At 33.3% G+C, this 22,661-nt stretch overlaps 4 protein-coding genes and 3 long non-coding RNA genes across 8 annotated transcripts; 3 read left to right on the top strand and 4 right to left on the bottom strand.

Annotated features, from left to right (window-relative positions):
* The first annotated feature begins 1,644 nt into the window (after positions 1-1,644).
* AT4G09495 lies at positions 1,645-1,847 on the top strand. Its single transcript, NR_142285.1, has one exon. It is a non-coding gene; the product is annotated as an other RNA (long non-coding RNA).
* Positions 1,848-3,466: 1,619 nt separating this feature from the next.
* Positions 3,467-3,806, bottom strand: AT4G09485. The gene has a single exon (NR_142284.1). It is a non-coding gene; the product is annotated as an other RNA (long non-coding RNA).
* A 4,430-nt stretch (positions 3,807-8,236) lies between these two features.
* Positions 8,237-11,184, top strand: AT4G37250 (Leucine-rich repeat protein kinase family protein). Its single transcript, NM_119888.3, has 2 exons — positions 8,237-10,246; positions 10,343-11,184. The coding sequence occupies exons 1-2, from the start codon at positions 8,635-8,637 to the stop codon at positions 11,035-11,037; spliced, it is 2,307 nt and encodes a 768-aa protein (NP_195442.2). The 5' UTR covers positions 8,237-8,634; the 3' UTR covers positions 11,038-11,184.
* A 2,347-nt stretch (positions 11,185-13,531) lies between these two features.
* Positions 13,532-14,365, bottom strand: AT4G37240 (HTH-type transcriptional regulator). Its single transcript, NM_119887.3, has one exon. It carries the CDS (start codon positions 14,278-14,280, stop codon positions 13,774-13,776), a length of 507 nt encoding a protein of 168 aa, NP_568020.1. The 5' UTR covers positions 14,281-14,365; the 3' UTR covers positions 13,532-13,773.
* A 4,675-nt stretch (positions 14,366-19,040) lies between these two features.
* AT4G37235 (Uncharacterized protein family (UPF0497)) lies at positions 19,041-21,083 on the bottom strand. The gene is made up of 3 exons (NM_202971.2): positions 20,638-21,083; positions 20,425-20,557; positions 19,041-19,343 (listed from the first exon to the last, which is right to left on the bottom strand). Exons 1-3 carry the CDS (start codon positions 20,772-20,774, stop codon positions 19,155-19,157), a joined length of 459 nt encoding a protein of 152 aa, NP_974700.1. The 5' UTR covers positions 20,775-21,083; the 3' UTR covers positions 19,041-19,154.
* Positions 21,084-21,238: 155 nt separating this feature from the next.
* On the bottom strand, positions 21,239-22,402 carry AT4G37230 (Photosystem II manganese-stabilising protein (PsbO) family; the record flags this gene model as incomplete). The annotated part of the gene is made up of 2 exons (NM_119886.1): positions 21,239-21,465; positions 22,198-22,402. The coding sequence occupies 2 exons, from the start codon at positions 22,400-22,402 to the stop codon at positions 21,239-21,241; spliced, it is 432 nt and encodes a 143-aa protein (NP_195440.1).
* On the top strand, positions 21,922-22,616 carry AT4G37225. Of its 2 annotated transcripts, none has more exons than NR_142396.1 (2): positions 21,922-22,099; positions 22,184-22,616. It is a non-coding gene; the product is annotated as an other RNA (long non-coding RNA). The 2 variants fall into 2 exon arrangements; NR_142397.1 differs by having other exon boundaries at positions 21,962-22,099; positions 22,204-22,613.
* The last annotated feature ends 45 nt before the right edge of the window (positions 22,617-22,661 follow it).

Below are 22,661 nucleotides of genomic sequence, written 5' to 3'. Positions count from 1 at the left end.
AATTGGCAGAAAGAGAGAACAAAACCTAACAAACTGAAATACAACAAATATCTAGATATTCATAAATATCTAAAACCAAGTTCCACTTCATGCAACTTTGCATATATACACACGAAGTTCATAGATTAATTACACAAAATAATGAAAATGAATAACTTAAATACCCTCCAAATTTTGTTTTCATATAGTTTATAAAAAAACTAAACCCTAATGCTCAAAACAATTTATATCTTATGCATTAAAATTAGGGATGTAAACAATAATTGAAGATTATTGTAAAAGAATGTATGATATAATTAAAAATGAAAATTGAAAATACAACAAATATCTAAACCAAGTTCACTTCATATGACTTTGCATATACACATGAGATTCATAGATTATTTACACCAAGATAATGAAAAATGAACAATTTCAGTACCCTCCAAATTTTGTTTTCGTTTAGTTTATATAAAAACTCAACCCTTTGCGCAAAACAGTTGATATCGTATGCACTAAAACATATTAAACTTATGAAGGTAAACCAACAATAATTGAAGTAATATGGTAAAAGAATGTATGATATAATAGAAAAATGAAAAAAGAGCACCAACAAAAAGAAATAAGGAAAACAAGAAGAAGAAGATAAGGATGAAGTTAACGGTTAGGTATGAGGTTTTGGTTCGATTCGGTGACTTTTTGACTGAGGAAGCCAGCCTGTATACCATTATTAGTATTTTTTTTATTTATTTGAAAAATTGTTATCATTATTATGTTTTGGATATTTTGCCGATCTCAAAAATGAAATACTCTAAAAAGCAAAGAAGAAAAAAAGCAAAACAAAAAGAAAAAGATAGGCCAAAAAGAGACAGTTGCTCACGTGGCGCAAAACGACAAGGATAGATCGGAAGGCTGATCGTTACCACTTTAATTTTCTGATATTATAAAAAAAACAAAAACAGGCTGTAAATCTCTGCCTCCCTTTAACGGCCACTCTCCCACCTGCCGGTCACCCACCCACCCTTTTTTATATATTCTTCACTAATTAGTAATTTACCATTCTTAACTCCTTTATAACTTGTGTTTGGAAAACTAAAAATACTTTGGTTTAGTGTTTAGTTAAGAAATTTAGAATTTTTATCATTTGTAAAAAACACAAATTTGACTTTTGACTTTTTTATTTTTTTGAGTTATACACTTAGCTTTTTGAAGGAAATTAAAGAGAACAAAAATATATTTTGGTGTTTTTCAAAATATGTGAGAAAATAAAACTTAAATATTGGAGGGTCGTATTGTCTGAGTGGAATAAATCGTAGTCAACTATATGTATGTTTTTAAGTAAGCGAAGAATTGTATTCGAATAATATATTAAATGCATTGTCCTTATTTTTGTTTCTATTAATGGATTATGTAACCAACCAACGGTTCAGAAGTCATTTTTAACCATAAATTCATTTTTTTATGTTGTGGTCAATTTGATATGCATTCACACATATATCATCAACTACCAACGTTAGAAAAACCGTAGATACTAGTACTAAAACACTCCCATAGAATTCATTTAGCTAAAGAAGCTTCTTCGTTCATGAATGCATATCTATGCGTAAACCACTTATGAATTAGGCCATTAGGTTATGATGATTTCGAGCCTAATGATTTATGTAAATATGGACGCAGCAGTTACTTTACGACCGCTGTGAGTGAATATATATAAATTTCTACTAAAATGTAGATTTTAAAAACTATTAAAACTGGGATCTGTCAAGTGTACGGCACCGGTAAACAACTAATCCAGCCGTGTACTGCAGAGCACGAGGCACATGCTCCGATGCTAAGGGAAGTTTCTTGCGACCTTCCTACTCTTTGTCACTCGACTTAAACTAATTAGTTTATATGCTTTGAGCATTGAAAAGTATTATTAAGTATCCCTGAGAAAAGGGAAAAATAAAAGGATAAGATTCGGTCAGATTTTGTTTTTTATCTTAGTGTTAAACCAAATTGTATATTAGCCGATATAATTTCATAGAGTGAACGAAGGGAGGCAGATGGACAAAACTGTGTAATTAATGGAGATACGGTAAGAGATCTTCCGTTTTAGGTACATCGTACCTATTACCTAATTTATTCTCTAATTTTTATTGGTTTTTGTTGTTTAATTCTACTAATCAATTCGTTGAAAAACTACTAATTTTAATCGTTACTAATGGGAATGGAGTTAAGTTTTAATCTCGTCCAACCAACCCAATTCATTTTCTGGATTATAATAACCGACTTTTGTGAGGGTTGTAGTTGATAACTGAAAGCAATTCTTGTCGATTTTATATGTATTGTGAATAGTAAGTTATAAAAAAAAGGTTAACGCTGATAGATGTTAAAAATTAACTGCATTTTCAAAAAAGAGGTCATTGGCATATATAGTGGTAAGAAACTGATGGTTTTAGTTTGTGGGTTTGGCTCCACCGAAAGAGTTAAGTATTTCGTGAGCTAATTTAATCTTAAAGAATACTATAGAATCGTAGCACGGCAATTTGTAAAGAGTATTGGAAATGATATAGCTTGAAAGAGTTAAGAGGAGTGCGTACAAAGTATAGAGTATTATCAAATTATAATAACAATTCGATCTAAATATTAACAGGAAGCAAATTATTCATATTCAATGGTTATCTATAACGAAAACGTACTATTAGATAAATATGCGTGTGTATGTGTGATTCCCAAATACTATTTTTTAAAAAATAACAACTTTTTGTGTCGTTCTCTTATAGCATAAGTTAAAATTCCAAACAAGGTCACTATTTACTAGACCCTGATTGATCTCATAGATCATATATCTTATAAATATACTGTTCCCTCCACTGAAACGTAGTGTCTAATTTTCGAAAAATGCATGTGAGTACATATGCATGGTGCCTTGGAATGGAATTTCCTAAAATAGCATTACAATCTTATATAATAATAACTTTGTTCAAGGTTCAGCGTATGTTTTAAGTCCCAATCATATATATGAATGTTCATGCATATTAGTTCCATGATTATTATTCGAAAATCTAGTAATCCAAAATCAGAGATTTGTTGTAACGATATTGTCTGGAATATCTTGTAATTAGGAGCTAACCAATACCAATCCACGAGTTCGTCCAAGAAATGGAATATTATTAGGTGACCGTTTAATTATTATTTAAGAAATTCAGATTCTTGTGACTTAATCATTTTAAGAAAACGATTCTAGTGATTTTAACCCATTAATTTTATAAATGTTGCCACTGAACGAGAGGACACAAATATTTCGACGTGTACAAGACTTCAAGAGGTACAAGTTCATATTAAAATAGTGTAACATTGAAATCAATGAATGTGTGTATATGCAAGCTAATAACGAAAAATCTTTGTGTTGTCTTATGAAATTATTATCTTTGGGTAATTGGGTTTCGAAAACACTTGTCAGTATCTCATTCGTTGAATCTTTTTTTGTTCCTAGCAAATTGTTCTGCAAAACACCAAACTTATCAACAACTTTCAACCGCAGACGGCACGTGCGAGAAACGATCTATCACGTGACGGTAAAGACGCGTTAGAAGCAGACACACGTGTGATTTGTTTCCCACCGCTCCGACAAATACACTGCAGAAATAAAAAAAAGAATTATATATTTTGAGGCGGACAATTTGACCATACGAAAGTCGTATACTTTGGCGTGGTACGGAAGGGTATAAATGTAAATTAGAGTTATGAAAATCTTGGAACTGTGAACTAAAGAGATCTTCCCCTTTGATATGGTTGTTGGGTTTATTGATACGACACACGTGAAAACTTTGATGCCCACCCATATTTTTTTCATTTATTCTCTCTATTGGTACTTCGTTATATGATCCAAACTTATGATTTTTGTAAAATTAATGTAACAAAAACTAGTCCTATGGTTGGTTTTATGATGAATCATGGGATAATTAAAGGAAAGTTTGATGCGAAATTAAAGACGTCTACATTCAGAAAATATGTGTGTTCCTTTTGCTTACTCTTTAAATCTCACTCTACCTTTAGTATATTTGCTCAATTTATGCGATCAAATGATGTCCGTGTAAAAACACAAAGATATCAATACAAGTAGATATTAGCCAAAAATATTTGAAGTTATCAGAAGAGAAGAATTTTTTTTTTTTTTGTAAGTTGCGATTTAGCAACTTTTATATGATCAACTGTCTCACAAAAATTAATTTTTTAAGAAAAATATTTGTTCTATAAAAGTAAAAGTTTTATATTTTCAAAGCAAATTTTAAAACTGTTTATCTGTTTTATCCTTATTAAATAATTATATAAATATTTATTTTTATTTTTAAAGTGTATTAAAAGGTTAAAATTGTCATTATATAATTTTTTTAAAGAATGTGAAATTTCTAAAAAATTCATCGTAAAACATAAGGAATAACTTTTAGACATTCAAAAGTAGAAGATACTAATAGTCTAATACAATATTTACATACAGTATAAATTAGATCTATACACTTTGAAGATTGCTGTAATTAAGTTTAAAAAGTCGTTTTGTGCATTTATATGCGTTGATGATGAACTTTTACGTTGACCACAATAAGGTTGACCACAGTATTCAAACAATAGTTCAATTTAAAACAAAAAGTCAAACACAAGTGTATGTTGTTCTTGTGGTCAATAAGACGTTGATGCTACTACCGATAAGTGTGAAGTGTCCTATGACCAATCGCCTTTTCAATTTCAAGGTCAAAGGTTTATGTAGATGAGTTTTAATAAATTGTGTTGTTGTAGAAAATTGACGCAATTACGTCTAACGTCTTTGATAGTCGTACTTCGAAGTGTTTTTGATATTTCATCTGACTTTTTTTGTTATTATTTTAGAATGATATTTCATAATTTCGGTGATGAACCACTGATGATTTCGTGTTCAATTCTTCTGATCACATATATCCCATAACATAGGTTATGCATTAGAACAATAGCAGCAGAACCAATTTCATTTTATTTCAATGCACTATAGTCAAAGAAAACAGAAAGAAAATCCACACCGGCCACCATTTTTTTTCCCAAAGTGAGCGTTTATGTTGAATTATTGGTCAGTTGGCAAAAAGGGCACGTGGAATACATGCCCACGATGTTCCGTCATTATCAAACACGTGTCGAATCTTTGTGTTAGATATTAGACCGTTCACGATTCATCATGATTGATTCATGGGCAAGAAGGAAGATTCGTGGAAAAAATCAAACAGTGATCTTGTTTGTAAATAAAGATGCCGTAAAATGAATGCTTCCACTAGTAACAGAACTCTTTTTTTTTTTTTTGGGCAAAAATAACAGAACTCTTTATGTAACAGAATGTATCTAAAGTTTATGCACTAGAAACGAAAATAAGAAATGTTTATGAGAGTGGTGATATAGTAATCGTAACCCGCATGAGCCCGTCGTGCTATCGCCTCCCTTTATTTGGTTTGCACTTTTCGAAATTTTTTTACTAAAAGAAAACAAAACGAAGAATGCTTCGGGCCGAAGTAGTTTATAAAGAACCTTTAATTATGTTTATTCGATAAAACAAAGGTTAGTCATCCATTGTTTTGTGACATGCACAGAGATAGTGGCCTATCGTTATTTAATTAATTATACATAACCACTAAACCACTATATTGTATGGGTTGGTTGTACTTTAAGTCTTTAAGATACATTATGCTTAAAAATGACAGTTAAAATTTGGTTTGTATACTACTTAGACGAATTCTTTGACTGTTAATATTCAAATATATTTGCATTCTCTGTTATTTCATTCATATCCAATAAATATATATATTATTTATTATAGTATGATATAAACTAACACATAATATATACATAGATATATTTCGTTTAAAGATGTGGTGTCAATCGTATTTTTTATAGAGCAAAATTTCGAGGTAAATTAGTTTTTTCAAACATCTACAGTTTGTACATGGCATTGGACTTAAATAAAATAATGTCACGTAGCTATCGACAAAAAGAAAAGCATCTGATGTAGCTATGAAATTTACAACCACTGCTAAACAAATTGTCCACTTAATAAATAGTTTATAGATAATTTGGGAATAAAGCTGACAATGACTGTGTCGGATATCGTTATTCGCCGAAGCTAACATTCATATAAACGAATAACGTTTTTTGTTTTTTTTGGTCGAAATAAACGAATAATGTATAAAATGAAATTTTGTTTACACCAAAAAAAGATCCACCGGTAACAAGAAAAAATCTTAGTGCTCTGAATTAGAAGAATAAATTAATTATCACAAAAAGGAAAGGCCGTAGAGAAGATTGTAAGCTTTAAAAAGCCCAATATTTTTGGACAATTTTCGTTTGGTTACCTGTCCCCGTTCGTCCTTTCAAGTACATCTTCTTCTCTCTCGATTTAGCTTGAGGTATAACCAGTCAACCGCCACATTTCCTTGTATTACAATGAATAATTGGGCCTTTAAAGCCCATAAATTGGCCTCTAAACGTTTCATTCGGTTAAGTCCCTTGCATTTTAAGATTTCATCTTGTCATTTCACCTACAATTACAAAACAAAATTACAAATCATCTCTCTGTTTCAGAGTCAATGGTTGAAGGAAAAAAAAAAAAAACTCACTGTACTTTTATTTTTATGGATCAAAAGTGAGTTGTTCTATGATTTACTTTTTGTTTCACAAACAGATACCGTTTTGTTTCTTTAATACAAGTTTAAAAAAAAAAATGTAATCGTCATTATGATTTAAGTTTATTATTTCCATAACTGTATACTGTATAGTGTGTTGAGAAAAACATATGATATAAATTTTAGATGTTTTCTTAAAACGAGGGAATTTAAATCATTTAATAGCATATCGTAAGTTTAAAGTCAACTAGAGGAGTGAATGGCAGGCTAATTATTCTTCTTCTTCTCAACCCAACTCGAGGAAATTTAGCTGAATTAGCATAAACAATACGTAAGGAGGAACATGATCCATTGATTAGGCAAAAAGTTTAGGTTACAAATTCATACATTTGCATCTTACTTAAAAGGAGCAATAGAATTCCTAGTTCCAAGGTCAAGAGTCAATTTACATTTCCATTTTTTAAAAATAATTTTGTTTGATGTTATAAGTTATAACTTAAGTAATAGATACAAATCATGGGGACATAAACATAGATGAGCTTTTCTTATGGTTGAAAGAAATAAAAATCCAAATGGCGAAGGATCAAATGGCCGACTAGCATTGATTGAATTGCTAAAGCGAGACTTTACCTTTTACATTATAAATCATTTGATTTGACCTCATTTGTGACTTAAGTTATCTAATAGCGATTTTTTCTCTATGTTTTTTTTTATAATAAGTTTTTGGTTGAAGATTAAGATGTAGATCATAATTCAGGGAAAAGATCATCTAATGAAAATTCATGGTCCACCACAAGACTAACAAGGCTGGGTTTGTGGCTTTTACTATTGGACTCATTATAGTTGATGAACTTTATTGAATCTTTTTCAACCCAAATTTTGTATTTTATAAAGAAGTGGGTAGAGATCACCTCCAACCTTTACAAAAGAAACTGTTTAACAGTTATAAAGAATGCAAAAAGGGAATAATAAGAGACTAAAATGATGAGTTATGGAGTATGGACCATGTGTGCACTCGTATATCTAATTATTGAAAACCTTTACACTTTTTTTTCCAGGGATGCCTTAAATACAATTTACCCACCTCATGAATCATGCTTATCCAAACTCAAACATATCCAAAACCATGTAACTGATCTTCAATTTGTTACCATTTTATAACCTCGAAGTAAATGCGTATTTTTTTGCTTATAATATTGACAATTTCAATTTCCTTACATATAATCATTCATATAAAGAATGTGAAGCTCTTTTAAACTCATGGAGTGTTATATTATTTTCCCTCCAATTAATCATATGTAGCTTGAAGACAAATTATTATTTCGTACAGAATTGAATGCAGAATCTTCCGGACGACTGAAATAGCTCTACTTATTACAAAAAAAATTGTAATCAAACGAATAAAAACAAATGATAATAAGCAGCACATGGAAACCATTTACAGAGTAAAATACTTGTAAAGCATCCATAAACAAAAAAAAAATCCCCAAAAAATGGAAAACAGCAGAGACATTCGAAACTATATTCTAAAAACAAAAACCAAGAACATGCCCTTATTTTTCTAAAATTCAAAAACATCCATTATATTCGATTTAGATTCCTTCGAGCTATATTGGTTGTGTGAACCAAAAACAGAAGAATATCATGTAAAAGTCAAATTTACAACTTTAGCTATAGATGATATAAATGTCTTGTAGCTTACTGATTCTAAGAATCTATCTACTCGTTTCTTCGGCTCACTAAAGAAAGAGAGAGAGAGAGAGAAAAAAAGAAAGTACAATTTCATAATAATAAATGAAGAAGACCGTAACAAGAAGTGTGTAGTCGTATTGATTATAGAATTAAAGAAACTCTGCAATATTTTTGCAGAGAGACAGAGACACAAAGAAAGAGAGAGAGAGAGCATTTAGGGAGCAGGAAGTGGAGTGTTTGGTTACGTGAGCTGTTTTCTCTTTCTCTATCTTTAACTCCCTTCACACCTCTCCCTCTCTCTTCTTCATATCTCTCTCTGTCACAATAGTGTGATGATGCAATGAGAATGGAGTTGATTTCAGTGATTTTCTTCTTCTTTTGCTCTGTTTTGAGTTCCTCTGCTTTAAACTCTGATGGGTTGGTTTTGATGAAGTTTAAATCCTCTGTTCTTGTTGATCCTCTGTCTTTATTACAGACATGGAATTACAAACACGAAAGTCCATGTTCTTGGAGAGGAATCTCTTGTAATAACGATTCTAAAGTCTTAACTTTGTCTCTTCCCAATTCTCAGCTTCTTGGTTCGATTCCTTCTGATTTGGGTTCTCTCTTAACACTTCAAAGTCTCGATCTTTCCAATAATTCCTTCAATGGGCCATTACCGGTTTCTTTCTTCAACGCTAGAGAGCTTCGTTTCCTTGATCTCTCTAGTAACATGATCTCCGGCGAAATCCCTTCCGCAATTGGTGATCTTCACAATCTTCTAACCCTAAATCTCTCTGATAATGCCTTGGCGGGAAAGTTACCTACAAATTTGGCGTCGTTGAGAAACTTAACGGTGGTTTCTTTGGAGAATAATTACTTTTCCGGCGAGATTCCCGGCGGTTGGAGAGTTGTTGAGTTCTTAGACCTGTCGTCGAATCTGATCAATGGCTCGCTTCCTCCGGATTTTGGCGGATATAGTCTCCAGTACTTAAATGTCTCGTTTAACCAAATCTCCGGCGAAATTCCACCGGAGATCGGAGTCAATTTCCCAAGAAACGTCACCGTTGATCTCTCCTTCAACAATTTAACCGGTCCAATCCCTGATTCTCCGGTTTTCTTAAACCAGGAATCAAATTTCTTTTCAGGAAACCCGGGTCTATGCGGTGAACCGACCCGAAACCCGTGTCTTATCCCTTCCTCGCCGTCTATCGTCTCCGAAGCCGACGTACCGACGTCTACACCAGCAATCGCCGCAATACCGAACACAATCGGTTCAAACCCGGTTACCGATCCAAATTCACAACAAACCGACCCAAATCCCCGAACCGGGTTACGACCCGGAGTTATAATAGGGATCGTAGTCGGAGATATCGCTGGAATCGGAATCCTCGCCGTGATTTTCCTCTACATCTACAGATGCAAGAAGAACAAGATAGTGGATAACAACAACAACGACAAGCAAAGAACAGAAACAGACACAATTACGTTATCAACATTTTCATCTTCTTCTTCTTCACCAGAAGAGTCAAGAAGATTCAGGAAATGGTCGTGTCTACGAAAAGATCCTGAAACGACACCGTCTGAAGAAGAAGATGAAGATGATGAAGACGAAGAAAGCGGTTACAATGCAAATCAACGGTCAGGAGATAACAAGTTAGTGACCGTTGATGGAGAGAAGGAGATGGAGATTGAGACTCTGCTTAAGGCTTCAGCTTATATTTTAGGAGCCACAGGTTCGAGTATAATGTATAAAGCCGTTCTTGAAGACGGTAGGGTTTTCGCGGTTCGTCGACTCGGTGAAAACGGTTTATCTCAGCGCCGGTTTAAGGATTTTGAGCCGCACATTCGAGCCATTGGGAAATTGGTTCACCCGAATTTGGTTAGACTTTGTGGGTTCTATTGGGGTACCGACGAGAAACTAGTCATTTACGATTTTGTCCCTAACGGCAGCCTCGTCAACCCCCGTTACCGTGAGTCTCTTTAACCAGGAGGCGTGCTATAACATTGTTTGCTATCTTACACATGTGTGTATATGAGTTTGCTGAATTTTGTGTGTCCTTGGGCAGGAAAAGGAGGAGGGTCTTCTTCACCGTATCACCTACCGTGGGAAACTCGGCTCAAGATAGCAAAGGGCATTGCACGTGGGCTGGCTTATCTCCACGAGAAGAAGCATGTGCATGGAAACTTGAAGCCTAGCAACATACTTTTGGGCCATGACATGGAACCCAAAATAGGCGATTTCGGACTCGAAAGGCTTCTTACAGGCGAAACAAGCTACATTCGAGCTGGTGGATCTTCTAGGATTTTCAGTAGTAAGCGTTACACAACTTCCTCGCGAGAATTCTCGTCTATCGGGCCTACACCAAGCCCGAGTCCGAGCTCGGTGGGGGCGATGTCACCCTACTGCGCACCAGAGTCTTTCCGAAGCCTAAAACCGAGTCCGAAATGGGACGTTTACGGCTTTGGAGTGATCCTTCTCGAGCTTCTCACGGGAAAGATTGTGTCTGTTGAAGAGATTGTGCTAGGAAACGGACTTACGGTTGAGGACGGGCACCGCGCAGTGAGAATGGCTGATGTGGCGATCCGCGGCGAGTTAGATGGCAAACAAGAGTTTTTACTCGATTGTTTCAAGTTAGGCTATAGCTGTGCGTCTCCTGTTCCTCAAAAGAGGCCAACGATGAAAGAATCTTTGGCTGTTCTTGAAAGATTCCATCCTAACTCCTCTGTTATTAAGTCTTCATCGTTCCATTACGGACATTAATATCAGTTTGATACAACTAGAGTGAACTAGTTAGTCAATTTGATTTCATTGCTAACTTGTTTTGTTGTAAAAAAAAAATTGTGTTTGCTGTTTTTGTTTACAAAACTCGATTTCCCAACATTAATAATCTTTTTCATTGAAGAACAGTCCTTATGGGAATCGGAATGGTTAAAAATTGAAAGAAAAAATAAACCAACATTGATTGAATTGCTAAAGCGATACCTAGCCCTTCAAATTATAAAACATTTAATTTAACCTCATGATACGCATTTTTTGTATTGAATTTATAAATTACAAAACAAACACAGAGAAGAAAGCTTTTACAAATCCGAGTAGAAAATATCAACCAAGGAGAGTCTCGCACATGTTCACGAGGCTACACAAGAAACAGTGGCAGGACGATCTCTTAGAGGCTATGTTAATGTTGTCTATTAGTACATTAAGCGATCTCTTAGAGTCTATGTTAGAAATAGAAAAATGGCTGTGCTTGAAATATTCCATAACAACTCCTCTGTTGCTAAACCTCCTTGGTTCAATTACGGTCATTACTAGCTCATGTCGATTTTAGTCATAGTTGGTCGATGTGATCTCGTTGCTAACTTGTTTTACTTACAGCACATTAGATTTCCCAACATTAGTAATCCATTTCAATTAAAGAGAATTTAATAATTACGAATCATGGGAAGATTAACATTCCTTATGGTTGAACTTGAAAGAAATAAAAAGCTCCCATTGATTGGACTTGCTAAAGAAAGATTTTACTATTTTAGCCTTCAACTTAGTTTTGGTCAGCTTCAAATTAATGGGTTCTTCTGGTGGACTTTTGTAGAAACAAATGGGCTGGGCCATTTACATAGTTCTTTCTCAAGCAATAAATAGAAAATATTTTTAGTCAAAAAATAACGGTTGGTCATTCTCAGTTAGCAATATTTACTTTTCTTCCAAGATAAATAACCTATCCAAAATGGAGGAATGTTTCCAAAGCATCTCTATATCTAATCCAAACCCTAATTAAAATTCAATCAATTCAAACCCTACTTCACGCCATGAACTCGTTAAAAATTAAAACTTCAAAAAACTAGTTTCTCTTTTAAATCTTGATTGGATGGGGTTTCTAAACAACCAACCCAAATTTTAAACCACTCCACAAACTACAGCTTTTTTTTTTTATGATTACACTACTTTTCATCACAAAAAATTCATCGCATTTTCATGTTATAGAAGAAAAATAACAATGAATAAACAATATATGTGATTGTATAAACCTTTGATTATTCACCGCCAAAGTGTTATCAATTTTAAGTATACACTTGTGTTGATTTTTCGCAACAATTTTTTTTCTTCTATTTTTTTATTTTTTGTTAGGCATGAATTTTATTTTTTCGAGCTAGTTCTTAGATATTGGGAAATCCTTTGAGCTAAAGAATCTTAAATAACGAAAACGATAAATGACTAACATCCAGAAACAATACTCGTTCAAACAGCTGGGCTTTTAGAAGCAAGAGTATTATTTTTGTTTTGTCAACCTAAAAAGTATTTATAGTTAGTAATAAATGTTAAGGACAGTTTCATTTAACTAACAAGAACCTTTCATATAAATCATAAATGGATTGGCCAATGGTTACATCGTTGATGACTGGAAGCTTGATCAAACAGCTGGACTTTTAGAACAAAGAGACTCTTAATACTTTCTTGGTGTAATTTCCGTAAAATCTCTTATATCAAGGTCACCTTTAAAATTGATTACTACTAGTATTTACCTATATAGATTGACAAATAAGTTCAAACTCATGGCGTAGTCTTTGTTAAAGGCTTATGGAGTAGTATTAACTGTTCAGTTGTAAGAACTATCCACATATATATTACTAGTTTTAGTAGTATCAATTATTAAGGGGAGGCAAAAATGCGAATAAACTGGTCCCAAGTTATATTATGTCATGTGAACATTTAAACTCCAGTACTCCACTTTCTAGTCATGTTTTAAAATGATGCTCTTAAAAGTATATCTAAATTTTAGTTTATTCTATTTTGATATTATTTTACAAACATTATGGTTCTTAACTGGTACTAAGCTATCTAATAAATGTTAGGCTAAAGATATTTAATTGACAAATTTATCAAAAGCTACAATATTATTTAAAAATCAGCTAAGTATAAATAAAATGTGATAGTAAAGCTAAAATTAAAATTGTAAATAAAATGTGATAGTATTGCTGAACATTTAAACATGTGAGTGCACATTTTCTCCAACGTAAAAACCATATAATTTAATGTAACGTCGCGTGTGTTTTTCTATGTTGGTGTCAAATGTGTATGCATCTATTTATTTGACTATTTTTGCGTAACCTTGTATTTTAATTTATGATGCAATCAATCCAAATACCGCGTTACGAGATCGTTGGAACGGACCAGTCACATGTTCCTTTCTTATCCTTATATCAATAATGAAATAATACTAGTTTTAGTTAATTTTCTGTAAATCTAATTCTATAGGTTAACGAAAGAATTTTGTCGGATGATGGACATTTTAATCTCTTTGGGGAGAAAAAATGTAGGGATATAATAGTAATTGGACGAGTCATTTGAGATATGATGCTATGCGTACTAAAATCCCAAATAAGAACTTTTTGCCAATATGCAAATTGCATCTTCATTAAATGACTAATAGGCCCCAACATAATTTACACTATCCACAAATTAAACCCACAAATTTAATCAAAATTCCAAAACTACCCTTCACTCATCTATCGTACTCAACTCCGCCGCGTAACATTTCCTCCTCCGGCTACTACTAACACTACCACCACCATCACCGTTCCTCACTTTCCTCCTCCCGGATCCTGAACCCACCGTATCATCACCGGAGCCAACTCTCATTCGAAGCTTATCAGAAACGATAGGCTCGACACATTTCCGGCGACAACCTCCTCCACCACCTCTCATGAGCGCAGAGCTAGCTTTAACGGCCAATGCAGCCATCTCCTCAGCTTTAAGTGGCTGACGAAGCCAACAAAGAGGAAGAGCAAAGTATATCTGACCAAGCTGAAGCTCTTCGTCAGCGCTAATAGCGGCAACGGCGTCGTCAAAGTCCATATCGTCGGAGTTGCAGATAAAACACATCGGATACTTGAGCAAAACGTATCCGACTTTAACGGGATTCGCAAACTCCATCATCCTCCCATCTTGTAAGATCAGCTTCGCCGTCGCGACTTGAGTCGACTCGCTCGAGCTGCATATACCCATATGTATTCAGTAGTGTTAAATGATTCTTGGTAATGGTAACTCGCTCTGAGTTGACTCAGTTTTTCCGGTGAAATGAATAAATTATGGGAAGAGAAATGGAAGGTTTGTGTATAAATAGAGAGAATTTGCAGAAGAAGAGAAGAAAAAAAATGGATGCCACGTAGGATTTTGTCGTTTTATGAACCAATAGGAGTGATGACAGGCTGTAGAAGTGGGTGGGGAAGAAGACAGCTTTTGTGTTTGCGTAGATATTTTAACCCTTTATTATTAGCTATAATTACCATGTCAGGGACTCACCTTTTATTTATTTATTTCGAATTTGTTGTTACCATTTTCCCTCTTTTTCTTTTACGTTTTTTTAAAAAAGGTGATTTGCATGATAAAAGTATACAAAATTTCAGGAATATAACATATAGTAGTTGTTAAAATAAGACAAAAAAAAACTATATACTAATTTACAAGACATGTAATTCGCCTACTCTACAAGTTATGAGTTCATTATGAAGACATTTTGGTTTGTGAGTATTGTTATTATACATTTTGTTTTACGAACAGATAAATTAATGAGTGAATAAATTGATATAATGCTCTTGGGGTTGGCGTGGTGGGTTTACGAATTTAAGTTAAAATTGAATTCCCCGATTTACAAAAAAAAAACTATTGCTGCCCTTTATGCCTAGGTTACAATTTTAAATGCAATACTCGTTCCCATTTTTGTATAATGGAAATTTATGAACTTTCTTGTCACTTTTAAATCTGTGATATTGATTGGCCAAGAAGCTGTCGGAATCCTTTAATGTACTTTTAATTCATTGGTTATTTATTCCTTTATTTTTGGGTGTGTATATACATTTATGTTTATTTTCTACTGTACGTATCTATTTCTTACGCCTAATTTATGATCAACGGCTCATATTGTTCACAGTGTTTATATTTGATCTAATTTACTTGTTGCCACTATTTGTTTGGTTAGTAGACAAGCAAAAGGTTTGTTAATCACACATTTATTAAAATATACCAGTCGGACTCATGGAAAAAAGCCAGAGTTTGCTTACGTTGATGTCAACATTATACATCCTAAAATACAATGAATTTGATTGGTGATAAAGAATAAAAAGGAGTGATCATGATTCATGACTTAAGCTAAATAGAGTAAGCATATTTGTTGGCGACCATGGTTTTACTTCTTCTTTGCAAGTAGATTTTATTCCGGTTTTGGTTTACCAAGTTGCGTAAGGACTAGCTACTACTACTTTATCTTTCTAATTTCTTATGTAAAGACAATTTACCCAATCTACTGAGGATAGAATTGGCATATCTTAGTAATTAAGATAGAAGGAATAATGTCAAGTAGTTGTATTCAAATGATTTGATTGTTTTGATGAATGTCACTGATCGGTTTAAATGTGAGTAATATATTTGCGAGAAACAGTATTAACTCTTCCGGTCGATCATGAATACTATCACTACGCAAAATCTCATGTCCTTAGGTTACGTTATAATCAACGTCCAAATATACAGTGTTCATAGAAATTCAGTGATAAACTAATATGATATGAATAAATATATGTGACCAATAGACGTGGCCTTAGCGCTGAGAGTCCACGGAACAAAACGAAAGTGTAGGAATAGCAAGAGAAGGGAGTGGCAGGGGAATGACGTGGGCTAAACTGGAGCAGCCACGCATCGTATTTTCGAGCCAGGAGACGCCACGTACCTTTAAATGGGTCCTACAAGAATCCGACAATTTCTATTGGTGATGGCTTAAACTCGTTGAGTCCCTTCTTGCCCGGTGACATCTCGTTATTTGTTCTTGCTTCTTCGGATATATTATTTTATATATAACTAAGTGAAATTAATAATATAAACTGTTCTCTGTGGTTCAGAATAATGTGTTATAGTCAAATTTTGGAATTGGAATGATGGTCAATATGTGGTTAATTGTCAACTATCACAACGATGACAACCAGAAATGAAGTGGTGTTTAGCTAATAGTATTATTATTATTTTCATTGTCCTTTGATCAAACGACCGCTCTATTAGTACAAATAATTACTGAAAATTGATTTATGGACCAATAATCGACCCTTACAAGCTGAAATCAATAATCTAAACCTTGATGTATAAAATTATTTATCGAACATTAAATTCATCAAATATGTGTTATTGGACAAGTTGAAGCAGTTATGTCATACGCTTATCGTAACACATTAATTTTACAGTAAGAGAATCCACCGAATACCATTCTACTATCTCACCGTTTCACTATATATTGACATTGTATTGTTTACCCTTTATAATTGTAGTTTTCTATTTTGGTGAGCTATTATATTTTTTATTCCAAACCGTTAATGGTGGATAATAATATGAGACATTCTGCTTACTGCTTTAAATGTAATAGACACAAATTTCTTCTACGACAGAAGGACTCGATTAATAATAGATGAGTTTGAAAAAATATGTTTGCGATTAGGGAATTGTTTAAGCTGTACTGTCGAAGTAATGCTTGTTAGTTGTAACACACTCATAATCTGTGTTTTAATTTTGTTGTACAAAATAATGCCTCTTTTCTGTTATAGATACTTGTGTCGTAATAATGTGTGACTATTTGGTTAATTAGTGTTTCTTTTTGTTTTTGTAATTTATCGTAAATAAACATGAGCTTGCAAAAATAACTAACATTATTATTAGAAAAGTTTGTATAAACGTAGAACAAGAAAGCGAACGTCACATGCTCCATGCTTTTGTATGAAGCTTCATGGATGCTCCCCCTCACGGTCTCAGCCCACAAATGAGAAGATTGAACCAATTATTACCTCTTTGACTTACCAAAAATAATGCTTTATTATTCGACTTCCAAAAACGTTTTTATTTTTTAACAAAAAAAAAAAACGTTTTTATCTTTTAATATTGTTTCTTATCAGGAAATTAAAACGACCGTTTGAGAAAAGATAAAAAAAATTCCCCGACCATAATACACATTCCTCAACAAATAAACAATATTCTGTTTAATTAGCTGTAAATGTTACCAATCAGTTTTGAATTGAGATGGTCTTTTTTTTTTTTTTTTTTTTGCCAAAATAACCTAGCTTATAATAGTCACGTGCAAATATATGTTATAACATTGTTTAGTGCAAATATATGTTTATAATTATTGGTTATAATTGATGGTCTTGTTATGATTGTTTTCTTTTGGGTGGTGAGTTGAGATGATGAATCAAGCTCCCGTTTAACATGTGCATTGTACTCGTTTGGATGTATTTGTGAAGATTACAAAATATTTCTCCAACGTATTCATACCATAATATTTAATCTTAGGAAATTAGTTAAAATAAGTAACATCCATGCATCTGTCTTATACATATACATTATTTTGATCACTAACATAACTAGTTGCAAATCTTAGAAGAATGATGTTCGTAACTTTCTCTAAATGTGTAATTTCTTAGTTAAAAAAGACGTCAAGCGACCAACCATATGGACTAAGTACTTGGAGACAATATCCATATGCAAAATTTCAATGGTTTAGAGCTAAAAGATACGCTTCATTCGATATTGAATATTGATTTTTATGGTTTTGTATTATTATTATTATTATTTTTTTTTGTAAACAAGTTTTGTATTATCTTATATGTTTGTTTTTATGCGATAGTGGGACTCCTTTTTTTGTCCAATAATTTCTTGTTTTGTTCTTTATATTCATTGGAAAAAGCTCACACTTGTCATTACCATGAAACTTCCCATCTTTTAAAGTTTATAGAAATCTAGAATCAAAAGTTTCATCATCATGCAAGGTTGTCTTGGGTCCCTTTATCTTTAATTACTTCTGATCGATTAAGATTTTTTTTTAATCATGGTTCATAAAAGTATCAACTATTATTATGTTGGTCTTGATTTTGTGGAACTGTTTATATACGCACATTAACAAACCTTAATTATATACAATTAAGCAGTACAATAGTTTTTTTAATTGTTTGAAGAAAACGAATAGCAATAAAATATTACTTGACATTTTAAAAGGAAAAATAAATGTCAATAAAAAGTCAAAAAGTTAGGTTGGAAATGTTTTTACATGTGTGATTTGGGCGTTTGGTTTCTATTTATAAAAATATATAAAATTTTGTTTATGTGATTTTATTTGAGTATCTAAGAAAATCTATAGAAAGCTATGCGTACGGAACACATGAATTTGTATGTGCATGCACTTGAACAAGCCGGTGCCTTAAATGAATAACGACGGACATTTAAAATCCATAAATCGATTCTCATTTATAAGCAATGAATTCAAAATCTGTCATTAATTAATTAATTAATTTGATTCATCTGTATGTAGTATGCTAATACAAATAAATACTTATCTAAATTCAGGTATTTTTCAAATGAAATGAGATTTGAGATTGGACACTTAGGATATAGTTTAGATCTTCATGTCCCATATATTACATGAAAATATATCATTTTTCAACAATATGTAATTTGATCTTAAATAATTTCCAATTTCCAATAATTTGACCCCAACTATATAGATAAAAGACGTTATTAATTAGCAATTTTGCTGTAGAACACAGTTTAATCATAAACTTTTGTATAGACCCATGTGCGATGCTGCGACAAGCCTTGCAAACTACAAGATGTACTTTATTAAAGGTCAATATTGTTACTGTTCAAAGATTACAAAAGTTTCCTATATATACAGTGTTTTCTAATGGGACATTCGATATGACATTTGCTATTTGAATTTAACAATTACTAAAAAAAAATTATTCTAAAATCCGTCAGAAAAATGGCATTGGATCGAAACAAAGGAAAAAATATTCTACAACAAATACAAAAGGAAGAATATATAACTATAGACTGGTGAAATGAAATCCTAATTAGTGAGACATTAGAGAAGGAAGAAGACAAAAATTAAAGAAAGTTGAAGCAAATGAAAGAAACGAAGACAAAAACGCCATTGTCGCCGATAGCTTATACCGATCACATTGCTTCTCTCCGGCGTCCATCAAAAGTACGGCCACGCTCGCCGTCGAGCATGCACCTCCCAATGACAAAAACGACAAAACCTTAACAAATCCAAATGTTTAAAGGAAATTATAATTAGCAAACATTTTACATTATTTGTTTTGCTAAAAATAACAAATAGCTTGTTCCATTTTTGCCAAAATTTTCTCTGTTTATTGTTTATTGTATAATTAATAAAAATTGAATTGAAGTCCACTATAGAGAAATCAAATTTTCAGAGTCTACCACCCAACAAAAAAACAACAAATATATACAAGTTGATGTACTCTAGAGATTTCTCCATCTTAATTAAAGCAAGACAAGTGATCCATATTCATCTGCTTGTTGCAGACAGATATTTTCAGATGATGATTGTGTTCTATTGATGTAGGGTTGGATGGGTCATCAGCTTACTCTACTTTTGATATGACTCGTTCTACATGAGTCAGTTCAATATAAATCATTATCATTATCAGATTCGACACGATCTAGTGTTTTTGCAGTTTAAATTGTAGTTGAATTATAGTAACCGGTCCAAAACATGGTTCCCCTCAGTTGCAAAGTTTTGGCCCACTACAACTTCTATACATAATTACATATTATAACTTTATTAGTTTGAGATTCACTCGACCACACACTCAATTACGAAAAGTAAAGTAAAAAGTGGAGTCTAAGTTAAACAAGAAACATAAAGAACCAACAATATTTGCATAATAAAGATTGGTTGACCCGAAATTGATAACACCGGAACCATTCATTACATTGGATAGCATTATTAGATAACTAAGTTGGTGCATAGCCTAAAAGCTTTATCCTTTAATGGCTAATGTGATTTGGATATCCATCCATTTATCTTTCTTATAGGATATGGTCCACTAGAGATATTATAGTGGGAAAGGATATTGTAGAAAACCTAACAGTATAAAGTTGTGGAATGTATTACAGTTTGAATTGTTATTGGATTGTATTTTGATATCAACCAATCAAATTCTAATCTATACCCACTATGTCAATGTCTATAACTAGTCACAATCAGTTCATTTGGTAACACCTTTTCTTAACAATTGGTTCAATGTTTGACACGAACACAAAATAAATTAGATGAATATAGCTATGAAGGTTTTAAACACAAAGATGACTTACAAAATCTCCAGCGACGATGACAGATATAACTGTTGCTTGCATAGGAAGTTTTTTTACGAGGATTGAGTAAGCTTCCATTAGGGCTAACGTCACGCTCCAAGGTGTCACTAAACCCATGACTGTGACTAGATAACTGTTCCATAACATTCATAGTTAAGTCTCTTGTTTCGACACTTGGTTTCTAATTTTTAAATGAATGATTTGATTTATTACCAGAAGGTGGTGTAAGCGTAGAAATCTTCGTCATCGTTAAAGCACATGAAAAGAAGCGAAGCAGAGGAAAACAGAGTTTGTCCGAGACGAAGAACAAAGCTTGAGCTGGTTCCAAACGACGCCGTTGTTCTTACCATCTCCTTGAACAAGAGCCCTTGTTAACGTCTCTAGTTCTCCTCATTTTCACCTGCTTTGATCTTCCATTACTGGGTTTCGCAAAAGATTTGAACTTTGAGTAGGAGATAAAACAGGGTTAAGAAACAGAGCAAGGGTCCTCTGTTTTTTGAGACAGGGAAGGTGAAAAGACAAAGTGGATGTGACAACAATGGGGTCATAAGGCAAATGGTTTGCTTAATTATAAATCTCTTCTTACTTCTTAACCAGAAATCATCTTTGCTGTTACAAGCAATTATACAGATCTACAAATATGTTATCTTAATCCGCAATAATTAGTCTTTTAATCACAATAATTAGTATCTGATTAAAGCCAAAAGTGCAAAGTGTTACCAAATGGAGTACCACATGTACTATGAACTGGAATCAATATTCCTTAATCATAACAACATTTACAGAAAAAGAAAACAAACAGATTCTCTATGTTTTATTCATCAAGTTGGCAATACCAGATTCCTTGAATCTTGACATCCTTAGGAGTCGTAGCACCCAAATCAGTGTCTGAAGGTTGAATACTCTCGAAAGCACCAATCACTTCACCGCTCTCGGGATTACTCTTTGTTACACTAAGTGTGATCTTGTTGTTCTCCTTAGCTAGCTCCTCATTGTTTCCTCTAGCAGGTAATGCAACCGCATTGTCATAGCCTTGATATTCTATAGAGGTACCTTGTAATACTCCTCGGATTTGAGCAGATGGGCTTTTGGAGGTTGGAATCAAAGGAAGCATCGGATTTGAGGGGGTTTACGAACATTCTCTTGGCTATTTCGAGTTGATTTCTCTTCCAAGTTGTGTCGTCTCCATTTTTGTGGCCGAGCTTTTTGTTTTCACAGCGATGGGTTTACATTGGTTTCGAAATTCAAATTGATCTCGGTTCGGTTTAATTTGGTTTAGAGAAGAAAACCAAAACAAATAAGACACGCGATGGGTTTTTAAGAACGAGGTGCGTGGATTCAAAAAGGCATAAATTTTGTGGATTAATAACCCCTTTAGAAATCGTAGACACGCGCTCAACGCGACATGGGTGAGAGTGGCTGTGAAATCGCACGATTGGTAAAAGTGGGGTATGAAGTGGAGCTCTCTCATTGGCTAAAAAACTAAAAATAGTAGGGAAGCTCCTCCTCTCATATATTGAAAACAATAATAAACAGTGTATCTCTGTGAGTGTAGAAGCACGAATATCATCAGAGAGGAGAGAGGAGCAATCAATCCACTCTCGTCTTCTCCTTTGTTAGCTTCGGAATCTTCTTCTTCTTCTTCAATACAGCTTCGACACTAGAAATTCAAAAGGTCGTTATGAATTTACCTTAGATTTTCTGCGTTTTCAGAGTGAATTTTATTGATTTCTGAATTTTTATTGATAATAATCTGCAGATGTTGTGTTTTACGATCAGATTTATTTCCAACGTGGCCTTGGGTGAATGCTGAAGGGATCGACTTGGGACCAAAGTATCCTCTGCGATGCCACGAGCTGCTTGATCGTGAACAAGAACGGTACACGCTCCCCACCAGGAAGTTGTGTACTGTCACTGCTGCGTAATCAACTTCGAAAGGGCCTTCGATTTCATCGAGTGTGTAGGTAAGGCTAGTCATGAGCTTTGTGCTTTGGAAATCTGGTGTGGTGCTACTAACTACTTGAGCTTTGACGGTGAATGATTACAAGAATATACACTTTTGGATACGAACAACGGCACGTAGTTCAATGCTAGGAGGTGATAGAAATTTGTGTTGCTTTATTGTTTGGTGTTAATGAAATGAAAAACAATTTTCAAAAAACAACTATTAGTCATGATCAATTAAAAAGTCTACAATATTCAAGATTGATTCAACAAATCAACCAATATGCAAATTT

The sequence above is a fragment of the Arabidopsis thaliana genome, chromosome 4 (assembly GCF_000001735.4).
Source record: "Arabidopsis thaliana chromosome 4, partial sequence".
Taxonomy (NCBI): Eukaryota; Viridiplantae; Streptophyta; class Magnoliopsida; order Brassicales; family Brassicaceae; genus Arabidopsis; species Arabidopsis thaliana.
Note: the sequence above shows the minus strand (reverse complement) of the source record. Positions and strands in the feature narration are given on the sequence as shown.

What these genes read in the sequence shown, in the direction of transcription:
- AT4G37250 (NM_119888.3), top strand. Translation starts at nt 8,635, where the DNA reads ATGAGAATGGAGTTGATTTCAGTGATTTTCTTCTTCTTTTGCTCTGTT. An exon ending in CCTCGTCAACCCCCGTTACC is followed by an intron (nt 10,247 to 10,342) that starts GTGAGTCTCTTT and finishes GTCCTTGGGCAG; the next exon opens with GAAAAGGAGGAGGGTCTTCT.
- AT4G37240 (NM_119887.3), bottom strand. Translation starts at nt 14,280, where the DNA reads ATGGGTATATGCAGCTCGAGCGAGTCGACTCAAGTCGCGACGGCGAAG.
- AT4G37235 (NM_202971.2), bottom strand. Translation starts at nt 20,774, where the DNA reads ATGGTAAGAACAACGGCGTCGTTTGGAACCAGCTCAAGCTTTGTTCTT. An exon ending in TACGCTTACACCACCTTCTG is followed by an intron (nt 20,558 to 20,637) that starts GTAATAAATCAA and finishes GTTATGGAACAG; the next exon opens with TTATCTAGTCACAGTCATGG. An exon ending in TCATCGTCGCTGGAGATTTT is followed by an intron (nt 19,344 to 20,424) that starts GTAAGTCATCTT and finishes GGATTTGTTAAG; the next exon opens with GTTTTGTCGTTTTTGTCATT.